The 15,264-nt window shown below is 46.3% G+C and overlaps 1 protein-coding gene across 1 annotated transcript in view; it reads right to left on the bottom strand.

Moving 5' to 3' along the window:
* Nucleotides 1-15,264, bottom strand: part of srd5a1 (steroid-5-alpha-reductase, alpha polypeptide 1 (3-oxo-5 alpha-steroid delta 4-dehydrogenase alpha 1)) — a 48,019-nt gene that overhangs the window by 8,338 nt on the left and 24,417 nt on the right. The window contains exons 3-4 of the mRNA XM_038797195.1: nucleotides 3,023-3,124; nucleotides 2,779-2,929 (exon numbers count right to left, since the gene is read on the bottom strand). Of these exons, the coding sequence (XP_038653123.1) occupies nucleotides 2,779-2,929; nucleotides 3,023-3,124 (253 nt within the window). The remainder of the gene's footprint in view (nucleotides 1-2,778; nucleotides 2,930-3,022; nucleotides 3,125-15,264) is intronic.

Below are 15,264 nucleotides of genomic sequence, written 5' to 3'. Positions count from 1 at the left end.
GATTAGTCAGCAGAGGTAGTATGTGGCAATCAGCAGGAAGTTTACTTGCCCATGTTTGCTTGATTAGTCTATGAGACAGCCCTCCCAATTTTGGCTCAAGCCCCAGATAGTAAGAACGTTGCACGGTTAATAGGGCTGGGTTTGTTGATGTCAGGTGGTCCGTCCGGTTTTATTCCTAGTGGTTGAATACAACTATGTGGCATTTCAGAGTCAACCACATTGCTGTGGGTCTGGAGTCACATGTAAGTCACAGGAAAGGATGGCTCGTTTCCCTCCCTAAAAGAACCAGTTGGGTTTTTGCAACAATCGACAATGGATTAATTCCACACATTTTGAGTTTTTAAATTCCACCATCTGCCGAGGCCCCCAGAGCATTAATCTGGGTCTCTGGGTTATTAGTCAAGAGACAGTCCCACTGCCTACCTTTTAGGTGCCTGTGTTATAGCTTAATTGGAACAGCTTGGCTAAGGGCGCAGTTAGTTCTGGAGCACAAGTCTTCAGTAGTATTGCTAGGATGCTGTCACGGTGCCATAGCCTTTGCAGGATCCAATTTCTTCAGCCACTTCTGGATATCTGAGATGTTGGGAACCTCAGGAGGAGGCGGAGATGGATCATCAACTCAGGACCTCTGACTGAAGATGGATGAAATGTTTCAGCCTGATCTTTTTTACAGATGTGCTTGGCTTCCCGATCATTAGGGACGGGTATATTTGTGGAGCTTCCTCCTCCTGTTAGTATAACTATCCACAACTATTCATGACTGGGTGTGGCAAGAGTTCAGAACTTTGATTTAATTTGCTCGCTGTGAGATCACTTAGCTCTGACTACTGCATGCTGTTTCCTCTGGCAAGTAGCCCCGTGTCAGAGCTTCACCAGGTCGACATCTCATTTTTAGGCATGCCTGACATTCCCTCCTGCTCTCTTTTGGACAATGCAAAGTTGTCAAGGATTTGTTGTTTAGAAGAGAGTGATTTTGCACTCCATTTGAGAGGCATAAATGTATGCATGCAATCTGATGAAACAGAAATAGTGAAGGAAGGGAGCAGAAAGAAGGAGAATGAGTTGATGAAAAAGGAGGGAGAAGCTGACTCATTAACTACAATGGCAGCAAAACAATGCTAAATTAATCAAAGTATTCAGGATCAGAGCTGCCAAGGTAGGTAAGAGAACTGCCATGCTGAAAGTCAAACTGGCACATGGATTGGACCAAAACTTTAGAATTGGCCGATTGAGAGTTAACATCGTCTTTCATAACTTGCGCGAAAATTCAGAAGGACGATGAAGCAACTGTTTGGAGAGGATTAACCGTTCTTCAAATATTGATTCAACTGTTCCTTAAAGATAATCTCTGCCCCAACAATTCCATGTTCCAACAAGGCTATGTAAATAAATTTTCTTCTAACCCATCTCCTTGGGATAATTTTACATTTCCTTATCACTGACTTCACAGCCACAAGGAAATATTTGTTTCCTATCAAAACACTTCATCATTATTTTAAATCTTCCTTTAAATTACTTCTACTCCAGCTGCAGTAATCCTAATATCTCATTGCAGTTTCTCATTGCAGTGTTTAGCACACTGGGCTAAATCGCTGGCTTTGAAAGCAGACCAAGCAGGCCAGCAGCACGGTTCGATTCCCGTAACAGCCTCCCAGAACAGGCGCCGGAAAGTGGCGACTAGGGGCTTTTCACAGTAACTTCATTGATGTCTACTCGTGACAATAAGCGATTTTCATTTCATCTCATTCCTGACATCGTCCCGTTGAGATCTATTTATGCTGTATCCTTGTTATGTCTTTAATAATCTTTCTGTTATGAGGCAACCAAATAGCATCCAGTATTGCAACTGTAGCTAATGTTCTGTCTAAATTTATTAACACTTCTTTACTCTTGTATTCTTTTATAGATCTCTCCATTCATTCACCCTCTTCAAATCTTTCAACTGAATATATAATTGTCCAATATATATTCTTTATCTTAATTTCTCTTCCTAGTGGTGCAGGAAGCAGACAAAGCAATGCTTACATCTGATACCATGCTGTTTTTCCTGGAACAAGTTGGCAGCCTGTCGCCAGAGGCTGTATCTTGAGGGATGCTACTCCGCATCAAGCATGGCTGATCATGAGACCCCCCCCCCCCCCTGCTCTTACAACCTGCCATAGGCTGCACTGGAAGGATTTACAGGTTGATAATCAACCTGGTTCACCATGTTATGAAAGAACCTTCCTTGGCTATCATGTTCTGGAGTGGGACTTGAACACGGAGCTTTTGGTTCAGAGGCAGGGACATTATCTATTGCAGCACAAGACCTCCCCAGTGTATATTACCTCACAGTTATGCGCATTAAACTGCATGTCCCAGCTGTTGCCCATTTTGCTAACTTGTCTGATAACTGTTTTCAGGCCGTCACCAGGGATGTCCAAAAATAACAAGGACCAATATGGTGGCAGCCATGCTGCTCACATCTGGAAATTTGTTGTATCCTGTGTCCTTTGTAGAAAAGAGGTGACAGGACTGTATATAATGGTTTTAAAAGAATGGACAGAGGCAGGCAATATTACAGAAGTGTAAATGGGGGGGGCCTTGGGGACAGGCCTGATGCAGTTCTTTGCAGGGGTTGAATCGCTGAACCATACTGAAGCACATTCTTCCACAACATAAAGCAGCAACATAGAAGAAGGCTTGTTCCCTCTTGGCAATTGTTATTCACTCCTGACTTAAAGTAAAACAATTTGAATTAAGCAACAGATAGGGTATTGAACTGAATTTGAACCTTACCGATGATGTTGAGCAGCCCGAGAAGAAAGAACGAAAAGTGCAAATACAGCGAATGCAGCACTTGGCAGTGACCAGCAAGCCACGGCAAACCCAATCCATTCTAGGATTTCTCCAAGGAAGTTAGCACCAGACACGTATTCAAACATTCCCCCTTTAAAATATCACAGAAATTAATGTTTACAAAATATATAGTGTCGTTTACTATATTTTAGGCCGAATGGAATATTGTTTTAAAATCACTCACCATGGGGGATTTTATACCCTGTTTCGCCAGGTTTTCGTAGCCTTCGGAGGATATGGTCAGAATGCAGGTTTACTGACAATCCAAAAAACCAGAGCACAAAGCCTAAAAACAAGAGCTTGCGTTTAATAATTGCATCATCAAATTTCTCTCATCTTCACAGTATCCATTTTGCTTCAGAAAGAAAGAAGGAAAAATAAAGTGAGCGAGGGAAAACAACGGTTGTAGATGGCCCCAAGATAAGTGAAATAGAATGTACAAGTAATTCTTTCATTGGGTAAAATGCAAACACTAATGTCATTGCACTGGATTAACTGGTGCCAAGGGTAGAATTTTAAAACTGTGTTGAGTTGCACCTGGAGGCCGTGACGACTGGCAACGGAGCGTGGCATACCAGGTCGCTGGTACATTCCTGACTCGGGCCTATTTTAATAATCGGCAGCTTCTAGAGGTTGTTCACTAGCCACCCACAAGTGGCAAGAAGAATATTAAGGCAATTGAAAGGCATATTAACGCCAATGTTCTGAGAGTGACCGGAAATGACCTGGAAATATCTAGTCAGCTGGTGAGCCCCTTTGGCCACTGAAGCCAGCCTGGTGCATGGAGATTGCCTCCTGATGGCACTCGAGCATAGATTTAAATGATCCCCACCCTCCGCATTCAACACATGGAGATAGCCACAGCTGCGGCCACAGGCTGCCCGGTCATGTGGTTCCCCCTCATAATGGTGGACATGCAACTATGGCCACCTTAGTTTTTCTTGTTTGGAAAAACTGGAATGCATTCAGAAGACACCTCCATCTTGAGGCACCCTCTCTCTCACTCCGACCTACATAGTCAGAGTCCATCTCTGGTCGTGAAATTACCACTTCCTTAGTGCTGGAAGGCCTCCTATTGGCTGTCCAGCGTCAGTAAGCCATATGCACTCTGCCACTGATTGGTGGTTTTCTTCCAAATCACATTATGTGTCAGACACTAAAGTGGTGTCTGATCATGATCCAGAATTACTCCTATCTCGACTCCAAAGCCCCAAGTGCCATGAAGCTGCTTCCTTGTTTGGCCAGGTGTTGTAGCAAGAACAACGATGACGCTATCCATGCTCACCATTATTAAGGAACAAATCAGACAGGAATATCCAGCAACCACACATGCAAAATTAAACATGGAAATCAGGAAGCTCCTCCATCCCAAATCTTGTCAAATCTCTTGCCGTTCAAATACATAAAGGGGAGTGAAGGTTATGAGAGTAAGCTTGTATGGAACGTAAAGCTGATTGTATTTATCGACTACAGCTCAGCCTTCAACACCATCATTCCTATGAAACTCATCTCCAAACTCTGTGGCCTTGGTCTCAGCTCCTCCCTCTGCGACTGGATCCTGAACTTTCTAACCCACAGGCCACAATCAGTAAAGATAGGCAACAACACCTCCTCCACAATCATCCTCAACACAGGTGCCCCACAAGGCTGTGTCCTCAGCCCCCTACTATACTCTTTATACACCCATGACTGTGTGGCCAAATTCCCCTCCAACTCGATTTTCAAATTTGCTGATGACACCACCGTAGTGGGTCAATTTTCAAACAATGGCGAGACAGAGTAGAGGAATGAGATAGAGAATCTGGTGATCTGGTGCAACAACAATAATCTCTCCCTCAATGTCAACAAAATGAAGGAGATTTTCATCGGCTTCAGGAAGCGTAGTGGAGAACATGCCCCAGTCTACATCAATGGGAATGAAATAGAAAGGGTCGAGAGCTTCAAGTTTTTAGGTGTACAGATCACCAACAGCCTGTCCTGGTCCCCCCATGCCGACACTATAGTTAAGAAAGCCCACCAGCAACTCTACTTTCTCAGAAAACTACGGAAATTTGGCATGTCAGCTACGACCCTCACCAACTTCTACAGATGCACCATAGAAAGCATTATTTCTGGTTGTATCACAGCTTGGTATGGATCCTGCTCTGCCCAAGACTGCAGGAAACTACAAAAGGTCGTGAATGTAGCCCAGTCTATCACGCAAACCAGCCTCCCATCCATTGACTCTATCTATAATTCCCGCTGCCTCAGAAAGGCAGCCAGCATAATTAAGGACCCCACGCACCCCGGACATACTCTCTTCCACCTTCTTGTCAGAAAAAAAGATACCAACGTTTGAGGTCACGTACCAACCGACTCAAGAACAGCTTCTTCCCTACTGCTTTCAGACTTTTGAAAGGACCTACGTTGAATTAAGTTGATCTTTTCTCTACACCTTGCTATAACTGTAGCATTATATTCTGCAGTCTCTCCTTCCTTCTCTATGTACAGTATGCATTGTTTGTATAGCATGCAAGAAACAATACTTTTCATTGTATGCTAATACATGTGACAATAGTAAATCAAATCAAAAAGCTGCTATAAATATTTCAAGAGAAAAAGGTTGGAGAAGACAAATGGAGGTCCCTTACAGTCAGAAACAGGGGAATTGATAATGGGGTACAAAGAAATAGCCGAGGAAGTAAATAAATGCTATTCAATAAGACTGGCTTATCTTTGGCCTCAACCTTCTCGCCCACTCCCCATACCCCCGGATTCCCCGAGAGACACAAAAATGTCTATCCCAGCCTTAAGTGTATTCAACAATGGAGCATTCACAAATCTCTCAGGTAGACACTTCCAAAAATACACAAGCCTATCAATGAAGAAATTTCTCATCTCATCCCTACTTGATTGTCACTTATCCTGAGACTGTGCAACAGCCTCCAATCCCCCCGCCCCAAAATGTTCTAGATTCCCCAGCTAGGGAGAAACAGCTTCAGAACCTTGGGCGGTATTCTCCCCTACCCGGCGGGACAGGGGATCCCGGCGTGGAGTGGCGCCAACCACTCCGGTGTCGGGCCTCCCCAAAGTTGCGGAATTCTCCGCGCCTTTAGGGGCTAGGCCTGCGCTGGAGTGGCTCCCGCTCCGCCGACTGGCGCCAACAGCCTTTGGCCCCACACCGACCGACAGGCCTTAGTTGGTCGGCGTGAGTCCGCGCATGTGCCGGAGCGTCAGCGGCCGCAGACGTCACCACCGGCGCATGCGCGGAGGGGGTCCGATCGCCCCGCACCCCCCCCCACCCCCCCAGGTCCCTGGGGCCTGTTTGCGCCGCCTGCTCCTGCCAGCACAGAAGTGGTTTAAACCACGTCGGCGGGAGAGGCCTGACAGCGGCGGGACTTGGGCCCATCGCGGGCCGGAGAATCGCCGCGGGGGTCACGCCGATCGGCGGGGCGCAGTTCCCGCCCCCGCCGATTCCCGGGTGGCGGAGAATTCCGGCCACGGTGGGGGCGGGATTTATGAATGCCCCGGGCGATTTCCCGACCCTGCGGGGGTCGGAGAATTCCGCCCCTTGTATGTTTCAATAAGATCTCCTCTCATACCTCTAAATTCCAGACAGTACAGGCTCAATTTATTCAGTCTCTCATTATAGGACAACCCCCTTATTCAAGGCGCCAACACATGGTCTTAAGAATGCATAGGTGTGCGGTGGACCCCCGCCTAAGTGGATCCCTGCTTGGATGGAATTTCATATTGGCCCCAAGCCCTGAACCCTCCCTCGGAGCCCCACAACCCTAGCCGCCTCATGGAAATACCCTCCATGTCCTTTCACACTGCACAGAGGGGTTTCCTGTATGTGCTGCTCCTGCACACCTTCACTTTCTTTCCCTCTCCCATCACCCAGATAGGCCTTGGCGCACCTTGTTGATGTCTAGTGGTGGACGTCCCAGCTGGAGGTCCCTCTATGGAGGATTCCTCCCCTTCTATCTTGGGGAGCTGGAGGGTGTTGCATGCAGCACCCATGCAACCATTGACTGCAATGGTCCACGGACTCCCAAGAGGCCGGTCTCTTTTGTGGCCTTGTGGAGACCGTGGACCATGTATTATGTTAAATGTTTCAGGCTGCACCCTCTTTAGTTTTTTGCTAAACCTTTTATTGCAGTTTTGTCTGCACGTTAGGCCCACCCTCCTGATCTATCGGCACCCATCCCCACAAGCTTACTCTCATAACCCTCACTCCCCTTTATACATTTGAACGGCAAGAGATTTGACAAGATTTAGAGAGGGACGAGAAAGGAGGAGAACCTTCTCATCAACCTGCTTATAGGCCTGGTGAAACTTGCCATTAACAGGTCCCGGCAGTGGGTGACTGAGGGGGGCATCCAGCCCGAATGTCTGCTCCTCTTCTGTGTCTTCATTCGTAGCCGGGTCACGAATGGATGGATGGAATGTAGGCATGAATGGATGGAATGTAGGCAGAACAATACTTTCCACTGTATCTTGATACACGTAACAATTTGTAAAAATCCAAATCCTGAAGAGGGAGCATGTGGTGTCGAGGCCTTCCATACCTGGTGGGCACCGCAGGGTCTGGTTACTTTATTGACCCATTAATCATCTTTTATTTTAATATTTTTAAGTTCCATTTGCTCTTTGTTTTAGTTTAGGGCAGTGCCCCTTTAAGGAGTGCCCCCTTTTAATTTGTCCCTCAGTTTGTTGATTTAGTTTAAGCACCAGGGTCCCAGGTTTGATTCCCGGCTTGTATCACTGTCTGTGTGGACGTTGCATGTTCTTCCTGTGTGTTGGAACCAACAATTCTACGTACACGTGCTTGTAGGATTAGAATAGCGGTTTTAATATACTCACAACAGAGCCAGCCTGTTAGCCATTGAACTTTCGGTGAACTGGCCGGCTGACCATGTGGCACTGATCTTTATACAGCAGCTCCAGGGGGAGGAGTCCTGGGCGGAGCCAAGGGAGAAGCCCAGTACAATTCTCGAGCATTCCCAGAGCTACTCCTGCTGGTGGTCAGGTAGTGCAACTGCACTTACAATATAGACACATGTATATACAGATTATAATCCGGTGTGAATCACATTCACCACACTGCGTTTGCGTGGGTTTCTTCCGGGTGCTCCGGCATCCTCCCACAAGTCCCAAAAGACGTGCTGTTAGGTAATTTGGACATTCTGAATTCTCCCTCTGTGTCCCCGAACAGGCGCCGGAATGTGGCAACTCGGGATTTTCACAGTAACGTCATTGCAGTGTTAATGTAAGCCTACTTAATAGAGATTATTATTATTATTATTAGTTGGAAAATAGTTCAAGGAACCAATCTGGTGAACTTCTGTTGTACCGTCTCTAAAGTACTCCTTTCCTTACATATGGAGAGCCAAACTGTCATCAGAGCCCTGCAACAATTGTAGTAAGACTTCCTTATTCAGTATGCCAGTTCCCTTGCATGCTATTTGGCTGCCTAATGTGCCTGCATGCTAACCCTCTTGTGTTCCTTGGACATGTACTTTCAAATCCCACTGAACCTTAACATTTAGAAGTTTCACATCTTTTAAAATATATTCAGTTTCTCCAACGTGAACAACCTCGTACCTCTCCATATTAGGGGCTGTTTAGCACAGGGCTAAATCGCTGGCTTTGAAAGCAGACCAAGCAGGCAAGCAGCACGGTTCGATTCCCGTAACAGCCTCCCCGAACAGGCGCCGGAAAGTGGCGACTAGGGGCTTTTCACAGTAACTTCATTGAAGCCTACTCGTGACAATAAGCGATTTTCATTTCATATTACCAGAAACATAGGGGCTAATAAGACTGAGACAATGAAGGTAACTAATATCAGCCGAGAAAAAGTATTGGATAAATCTCAGAGTTTAAAATCCAACATATTCTCAAGAGCTGATGGCCTACATTCTGAAGTAATAGCTGCAGACATAGTGACGCATTGGTTATCAATATAAAATTCCATAGATTGTAGAATGGTCGCAACCAATTAAAAAGCTCGCAAATGTGACACTGCTGCGAGGAAAGGAGGGAAATCTATTACTCAGGATCTCTTAGCACTGGGAGGGCATAGTGGCACAGTGGCTAGTACTGATGCCTCACGGCACTGAAAACCTGGTTCGATCCCGGCCCAAGTCACTGTCCGTGTGGAGTTTGCACATTCTCTGTGTCTGCGTGGGTTTCACCCCCACAACCCAAAGATGTGCAAGGGAGGTGGATTTGCTTGTCCATTTCAGTATAAAATTAACTTTTTAACTCTGGTAAGTTTTATTATTGTCAAACAACCTCCCTGACACTGAAAATGTACCTTTAAGAACGTGGAGTCACTTTCTTCAAATTTTGATTACCTTTTGTGTCTCCTTTACCTTACCTTTTCTGTCCCCTTTACCTCAGCTAATCGCACCTTTTGTTTCCCCCCTCTCTATATATTATGTTCTGCATTAAGATTTGAAATTTCAATTAAATATTCTAACGCAAGTTTTTCTGGATTAGACTCGGTGGCCCCAATATTAAAGCAAAAATACATTTGAGAGAGGAGGGCAGAGAGGAGTTGGGGTCCAAATAGAGTGGGAAACTTGGAAGTGGGTTCAGAGTGTTAGTCTAACCGTTTACCACAAGCGCTTTCAGTATCATTTTGCTTACAGATTTGGCATGTGGGCAGCACGGTAGCATGGTGGTTAGCATAAATGCTTCACAGCTCCAGGGTCCCAGGTTCGATTCCTGGCTGGGTCACTGTCTGTGCGGAGTCTGCACGTCCTCCCCGTGTGTGCGTGGGTTTCCTCCGAGTGCTCCGGTTTCCTCCCACAGTCCAAAGATGTGCGGGTTAGGTGGATTGGCCATGCTAAATTGCCCGTAGCGTCCTAAAAAGTAAGGTTGGGTGGGGGGGGGGGGGGGTTGTTGGGGGTATAGGGTGGATACGTGGGTTTGAGTAGGGTGATCATGGCTCGGCACAACATCGAGGGCCGAAGGGCCTGTTCTGTGCTGTTCTATGTTCTATATATGTCACAATCTCTAGTATTTAAAGAGCCAATCCAAGAATGAAACCTGGAAATGCTTGGAGTTTGAAGCAATGGAGGAAGACCTTTCAGAGTGGAATCAAAGATTGAATGTGAGGCAAAATGGTGCCAAATAATAATATTAATGTGACCTAACTAAACAAAATAAAGTAAAAACACATCATGCTCAAAGGCGGCACTCCGTTTTAGTGAGACCTGGTGTGATGTGCTGCCGCCGGTGGTGAAGAGTGGTGTGAGGCACTGTTCCCCAGCAATGAGAGGAGAAATCTTCTGCTGACACCAAAAAGGCATGGTATGAGATGACATAAGTGCTGAGTAGCAGGAATGTAATGCCATGCTCATGGATTCAGTGCGTGAAGCACCTAATCAGATGAGTACAGATGTATATTCATGTTCCCTCCAACTCCCTCACTTGATCGTCTCAAACCTACTTCTTTGCATCATTCCTCACACTCACTTACTTTGCATGAAAATACGAACTAGGAGCAACAGTAGGCCACTCGGCCCTTCACCTGCTCTGCCAGTCAATAATAACAACATGATTGATTTGACTGTAACCTCCCATCTACCCCCCGGTAACCTTTCACCCCCTTGTTTATCGAGACTCTGTGAATATGGACACATACTCATTCTTCTCTTTTCGTGTAATTTCTCATGTTTCCATCTATCCATACATCACTGTCGCATGAAGCAATTTCATGTTTCTCTCTCATTGCAGTGAATTTGGTGAAACTGCCATCCATCGGATGGACGCATGGCCTTACTTTCAGTCATACTTCCGTTCTTTCCCTCATTTGAGAAGAGTACACAGAACATGAGGGAGAGAACTGGAGATAGGCCAACACAGATTTTGAACATAGAAAGGCAAGCGAGGAAGAGCTGGAAATCAGTTGAGTTCTGGTGCCCTTGGCAGTCGACGGCTCAGGTAGCTGCACTTCAATGGAAGCAGTTAGAACAGTAGTAGACTTTTCACTTGGTAACTCATACTTCACAATGGAGCTGGAGCTGATGTTGGTAGAACGATAGAAGTGGACAGGCCATGTGAGAAGACACTGCCTACCTCGCTTCATCCAGCTGGACTCAGGTGCTGTATCTCGAAGATCACCAAGGTAAAAGTGAACCATCGAACTGTAACAATGTGCAATGTGCGAACAGGCCTTTCAAGCACACTGACCATGACCGCAGAATGGATGGAAGTTTTTGCCACAAGCTTGAGTGAGCTGATGCTGCAGGGTATTTGCATCCTGTGTTCTTGTGTGGATACAAAAGACAACTCTGTGGAACATCAAACACTGCAATCAAATGTGTACATGAACACCTTGAACACAGCCGTTCAGATTCCAGATGTCAACATGGCCGCTACCTTAAAACGGAGGATACTTTATTCTTGGCCTTCCAATGCTACAATGAACGACACATCAAAGTGTTTAATGGCCACAATGGTAGCAGTAAACTGCAACTGAGCCATGACAGGGATGATGGTAAAAAGAACTACAGTCAAGCATGTTTACTTCTCATCACTTACCCTCTCTCAACCAGTAACCAGCCTAGAATCATGTTTCCCAATGCTCAAGTCTGCCACTGCACAGGTGCAGAAGGAGCAGTCATTGGCAGGGCCTTCACAGGCACAAAAAACCCAGAGGATGTCAGCCAAATGCACCTTAGCAATTCGAGCAGGGATATGGGCAGTCTGTCTCTACCTCTGCTGAAACGACAAGAGATTATACCAAGTAGGCGCAATACAAAAAGGAAGAGAGTGACACTCTGACATTACACAAAGATATGCACATCAGTGTGTTTTATTTTAAGTTAGCTCACGTAAATGTGATTATTGGGCACCATTTTCCTTTAGAACCATAGAGTCCATACAATGCAGAAGGAGGCCATTTGGTTCATCAAGGCTGCACCGACCCTCTGAAGGAGCACCTTCCTCGCCCTAACCCCGTAACCCCACTGAACCTACACATCTTTGAACACCAAGGGGCAATTTTAGCATGGCCAATCCACCTCACCTGCACTTCTTTGGACTGTGGGGAGAAACTGGCGCACTGGGAGGAAATCCTCGCAAACACGGGGAGAAAGTGCAAACTCCACAATCACCCGAGGCCGGAATTGAACCTGGATCTGTGCTTCTGTGAGGCAGCAGTGTTTTTTTTTTAAATAAACATTTTATGGAGGTATTTTTGGTATCGTAACAACAACAAAATAAACAATGTACATGAAACTATAAATATAGTGCAAAATCCATCTCCCTTCCTTACAGGTCCCACCTTCATTAACCCCATACTCGAAGCTAAACTAACCCCCCACCCCACCTTCTGCTGACGATTAATTTTCGTCGAAGAAGTCGACGAATGGTTGCCACCTCCGGGTGAACCCTAACAGTGACCCTCTCAAGGCAAACTTGATTTTCCCCAAACAGAGAAGCTAGCCATGTCCGATAGCCAGGTCTCTGAATTCGGGGGCTTTGAGTCCCTCCAAGCTAATGGTATCTGTCTCCAGGCTACCAGGGAAGCAAAGGCCAGAACGTCTGTGAGGTAGCAGTGTTAACCACTGTGCCACCCTTCTCATCTATTCTTGCTTTCTGGGATTACTAGTCAGCTTTTAATTTGATGATGAATGGAATTTCACAAATTGCCAGGAATCAATGAAGGCACGTTCAAGATGTGATTGGTTGTTTGGAGGCCTCCTTTGTGTCTGTGCTAAGGGGGATGAGGATGGAGTGCCATTAACATGTGCTGGTGTCCCATCCACCACTTGAATCATTCGCTTCACCCTGCACCAGTGCACAATGGCAGCAATGTGGACCATTCGCAAGGTCCACTGCAGTAACTTGTCAAGCCACCTTCAACAGCAGTTTTTAAAAAAACAACGACTTTTACCATGTAGAAAGACAAAGGAAACCGATGCTTCTCCTCCAATCTACACACCATCCTGTGGGGTTAAAATCTGGAAATCTCCGGTAGCTACACCAGACGCACTGTAGCGATTTAACATTGTGGCTAACAATTTCCTTCTCAAGCGCAACAAATGCTGGTCTTGCCAGTGACATTCACATTCCGTGAAAGAATAAAGTAAGAACAACGCACATCACTGAAGCGGTGCTGTAGGAAAGAGACGCTGGCACTAGTATTGGGACATAAAGGAACTGGACCTGAACCACGTTGGGGCTATAGAGTTCCAGTGGCAAAGATGTATAGGGCTGTCACAAACTAAAAGATGTACGATGGTTCAACCATGGAATAAATATGTGAGTGAAACATTGGAGCAGAAAGATGAGGTGCATGAACCAAGTAAGTGTTCTTTATCCAAAGGCATGAAGTAGAAGGGGCAAACTGATTGAATTGCAGGTACAAACACAATTTAGAGGGTATTATTATTATGATATGGTGATCATTACTGAGGCAAGGCTGCAAGACAAAGTCAGGACTGGGAATTTAAAGATCTACAAGAAAGATGGAGAAAATGGTCAAAGGGAAATAGTCTGATGATTATAGTAGCTGTGAGTATTAAGTATTCAATACAGTATTTCAATGAGTTTGATTCAGCCCTACAATTACCACTGTACTCAGCTTCTTTCAGTTGTGAATTTCAGGAATCCAGAGAAACCTGGGCCGGGATTCTCCCCTACTCGGCGGGGCGGGGGGGGGGGGGGGGGGGGGGGGGGGGGGGTGTCCCGGCGGGACGGAGAGGCGTGAATCGCTCCGGCGTCGGGCCGCCCCAAAGGTGCGGAATTCTCTGCACCTTTAGGGGCCAAGCCCTCACATTCAGGGGCTAGGCCTGCGCCGGAGTGGCACCCGCTCCGCCAGCCAGCGGGAACGGCCTTTGGTGCCCCATCAGCCGAGGCCGAAATGCCTTCGTCGGCCAGCGGAAGTCCGCGCATGCGCCGGTGCATCAGCGGCTGCTGATGTCATACCGGCTCATGCGCAGGGGAGGGGTCTCTTCCACCCCCGCCATGGTGAAGGCAGAAAGAAAAGAGTGCCCCAATGGCACAGGCCCGCCCGCCGATCGGTGCGCCGCCAATCCCACCGGTACCAGAGGTGGTTTAAACTACGCCAGCGGGAGAGGCCCGTCAGCGGCGGGACTTCGGCCCATCGCGGGCTGGAGAATCGCCGCGGGGGCCTGCCGACCAGTGCGAGGGGACCCGCCGACCGGCGCGGCACAATTCCTACCCTGCCAAATCTCAGGGGGGGGGGGGGGGGCGGAGAATTCAGACACGGCGGGGGCGGGATTGACGTCGGCCCCGGGCGATTCTCCGACCCCCTAGGGGGTCGGAGAATTCCGCCCCTTGTGTGCTGTTAAAAGTTTGAAAGTTAATTGTTAACCTGGGGGATGTGTGCAAGCAGATTACACTTGTGTTAAACCTGTAAATTGGAGCTGCTTTCCTGACCCACTGACATTTTTGCTTGTGTTAAAAGCCTCCCCCCCTCCCTTCACCCTAATCTATGTACTTCTTCAATTCAAAATCCCCCTCTTATGTTTGAGTACGGTGTCTTCAAGCTGATTTGTTGAGGAGCCACTTTGATGCTTCTCCTGTTCACACAGATCGCAAAGACCCCCGTGGAGAGCATTGTGCGCTTTCAGATTTCTAATTGCAGCAGCATGTCATATTGCAAAAGTACACAGTGAATCAATGTAACTGTAATGAATGGAGAGCACCGTTCACGGACCACAAAATCTGGGCCAAATCAACCCAGCAGGTAACTGCATCATTTCCAGCATCACAGACATTTCCCTATAAATATATAACCAAACTAGTCATTAAACTTACAAAAAAGCAAAGATGATTCCTTTTTAAATATCTATACAGAATTGTTTAAGAGCCAGTTTTAGCACTTGGAGCACAGGATAATATACTTGTCCCTGTCTAAATAATACAAGCACAGGGATTATTCAGCAGAGACTGGTTTAAAAACAGCTCCTAAATCATCTAAGAGCAGAATGAGACAAAACATTGGTGTAAATATATGAATTGAGAAATGGAAACCTACAGCGGATGATAAAATCATGAATTGCCGTACTATTGCTGAGGTGGAACTTCACATTCTGAACAACAAACATATAAAACAGAGTTATGATATGTCAGGTAAATGTGCAGATGTATTCAAACCCAGAATGACTTGCCAGCTGAAGCAACTGAGATGACACAAGATATCAGAACAAAAACTTTCAATTCAACCCTTTACCTCAAAACCAAATTCTTATTTCCCATACACTGTACAACTGGAAACCATCCACTCAATTATCAAAAACAATTGTGTTTCTGTCAAACGGAAGGCAACTATCAAGATATTTCCCAGTTTTTGTTGCTACTTGGCATTCAATCTGCTAAAGGTTCACAAGCTGATCATTCAGTATTCAATATTCTTTACAACTTTCCAGGATGCAGCTACAGAGAGAGGTGTCGCTCTCAGAAATC

This window comes from Scyliorhinus canicula, chromosome 5, assembly GCF_902713615.1.
Source record: "Scyliorhinus canicula chromosome 5, sScyCan1.1, whole genome shotgun sequence".
NCBI classification, from domain to species: Eukaryota; Metazoa; Chordata; class Chondrichthyes; order Carcharhiniformes; family Scyliorhinidae; genus Scyliorhinus; species Scyliorhinus canicula.
Note: the sequence above shows the minus strand (reverse complement) of the source record. Positions and strands in the feature narration are given on the sequence as shown.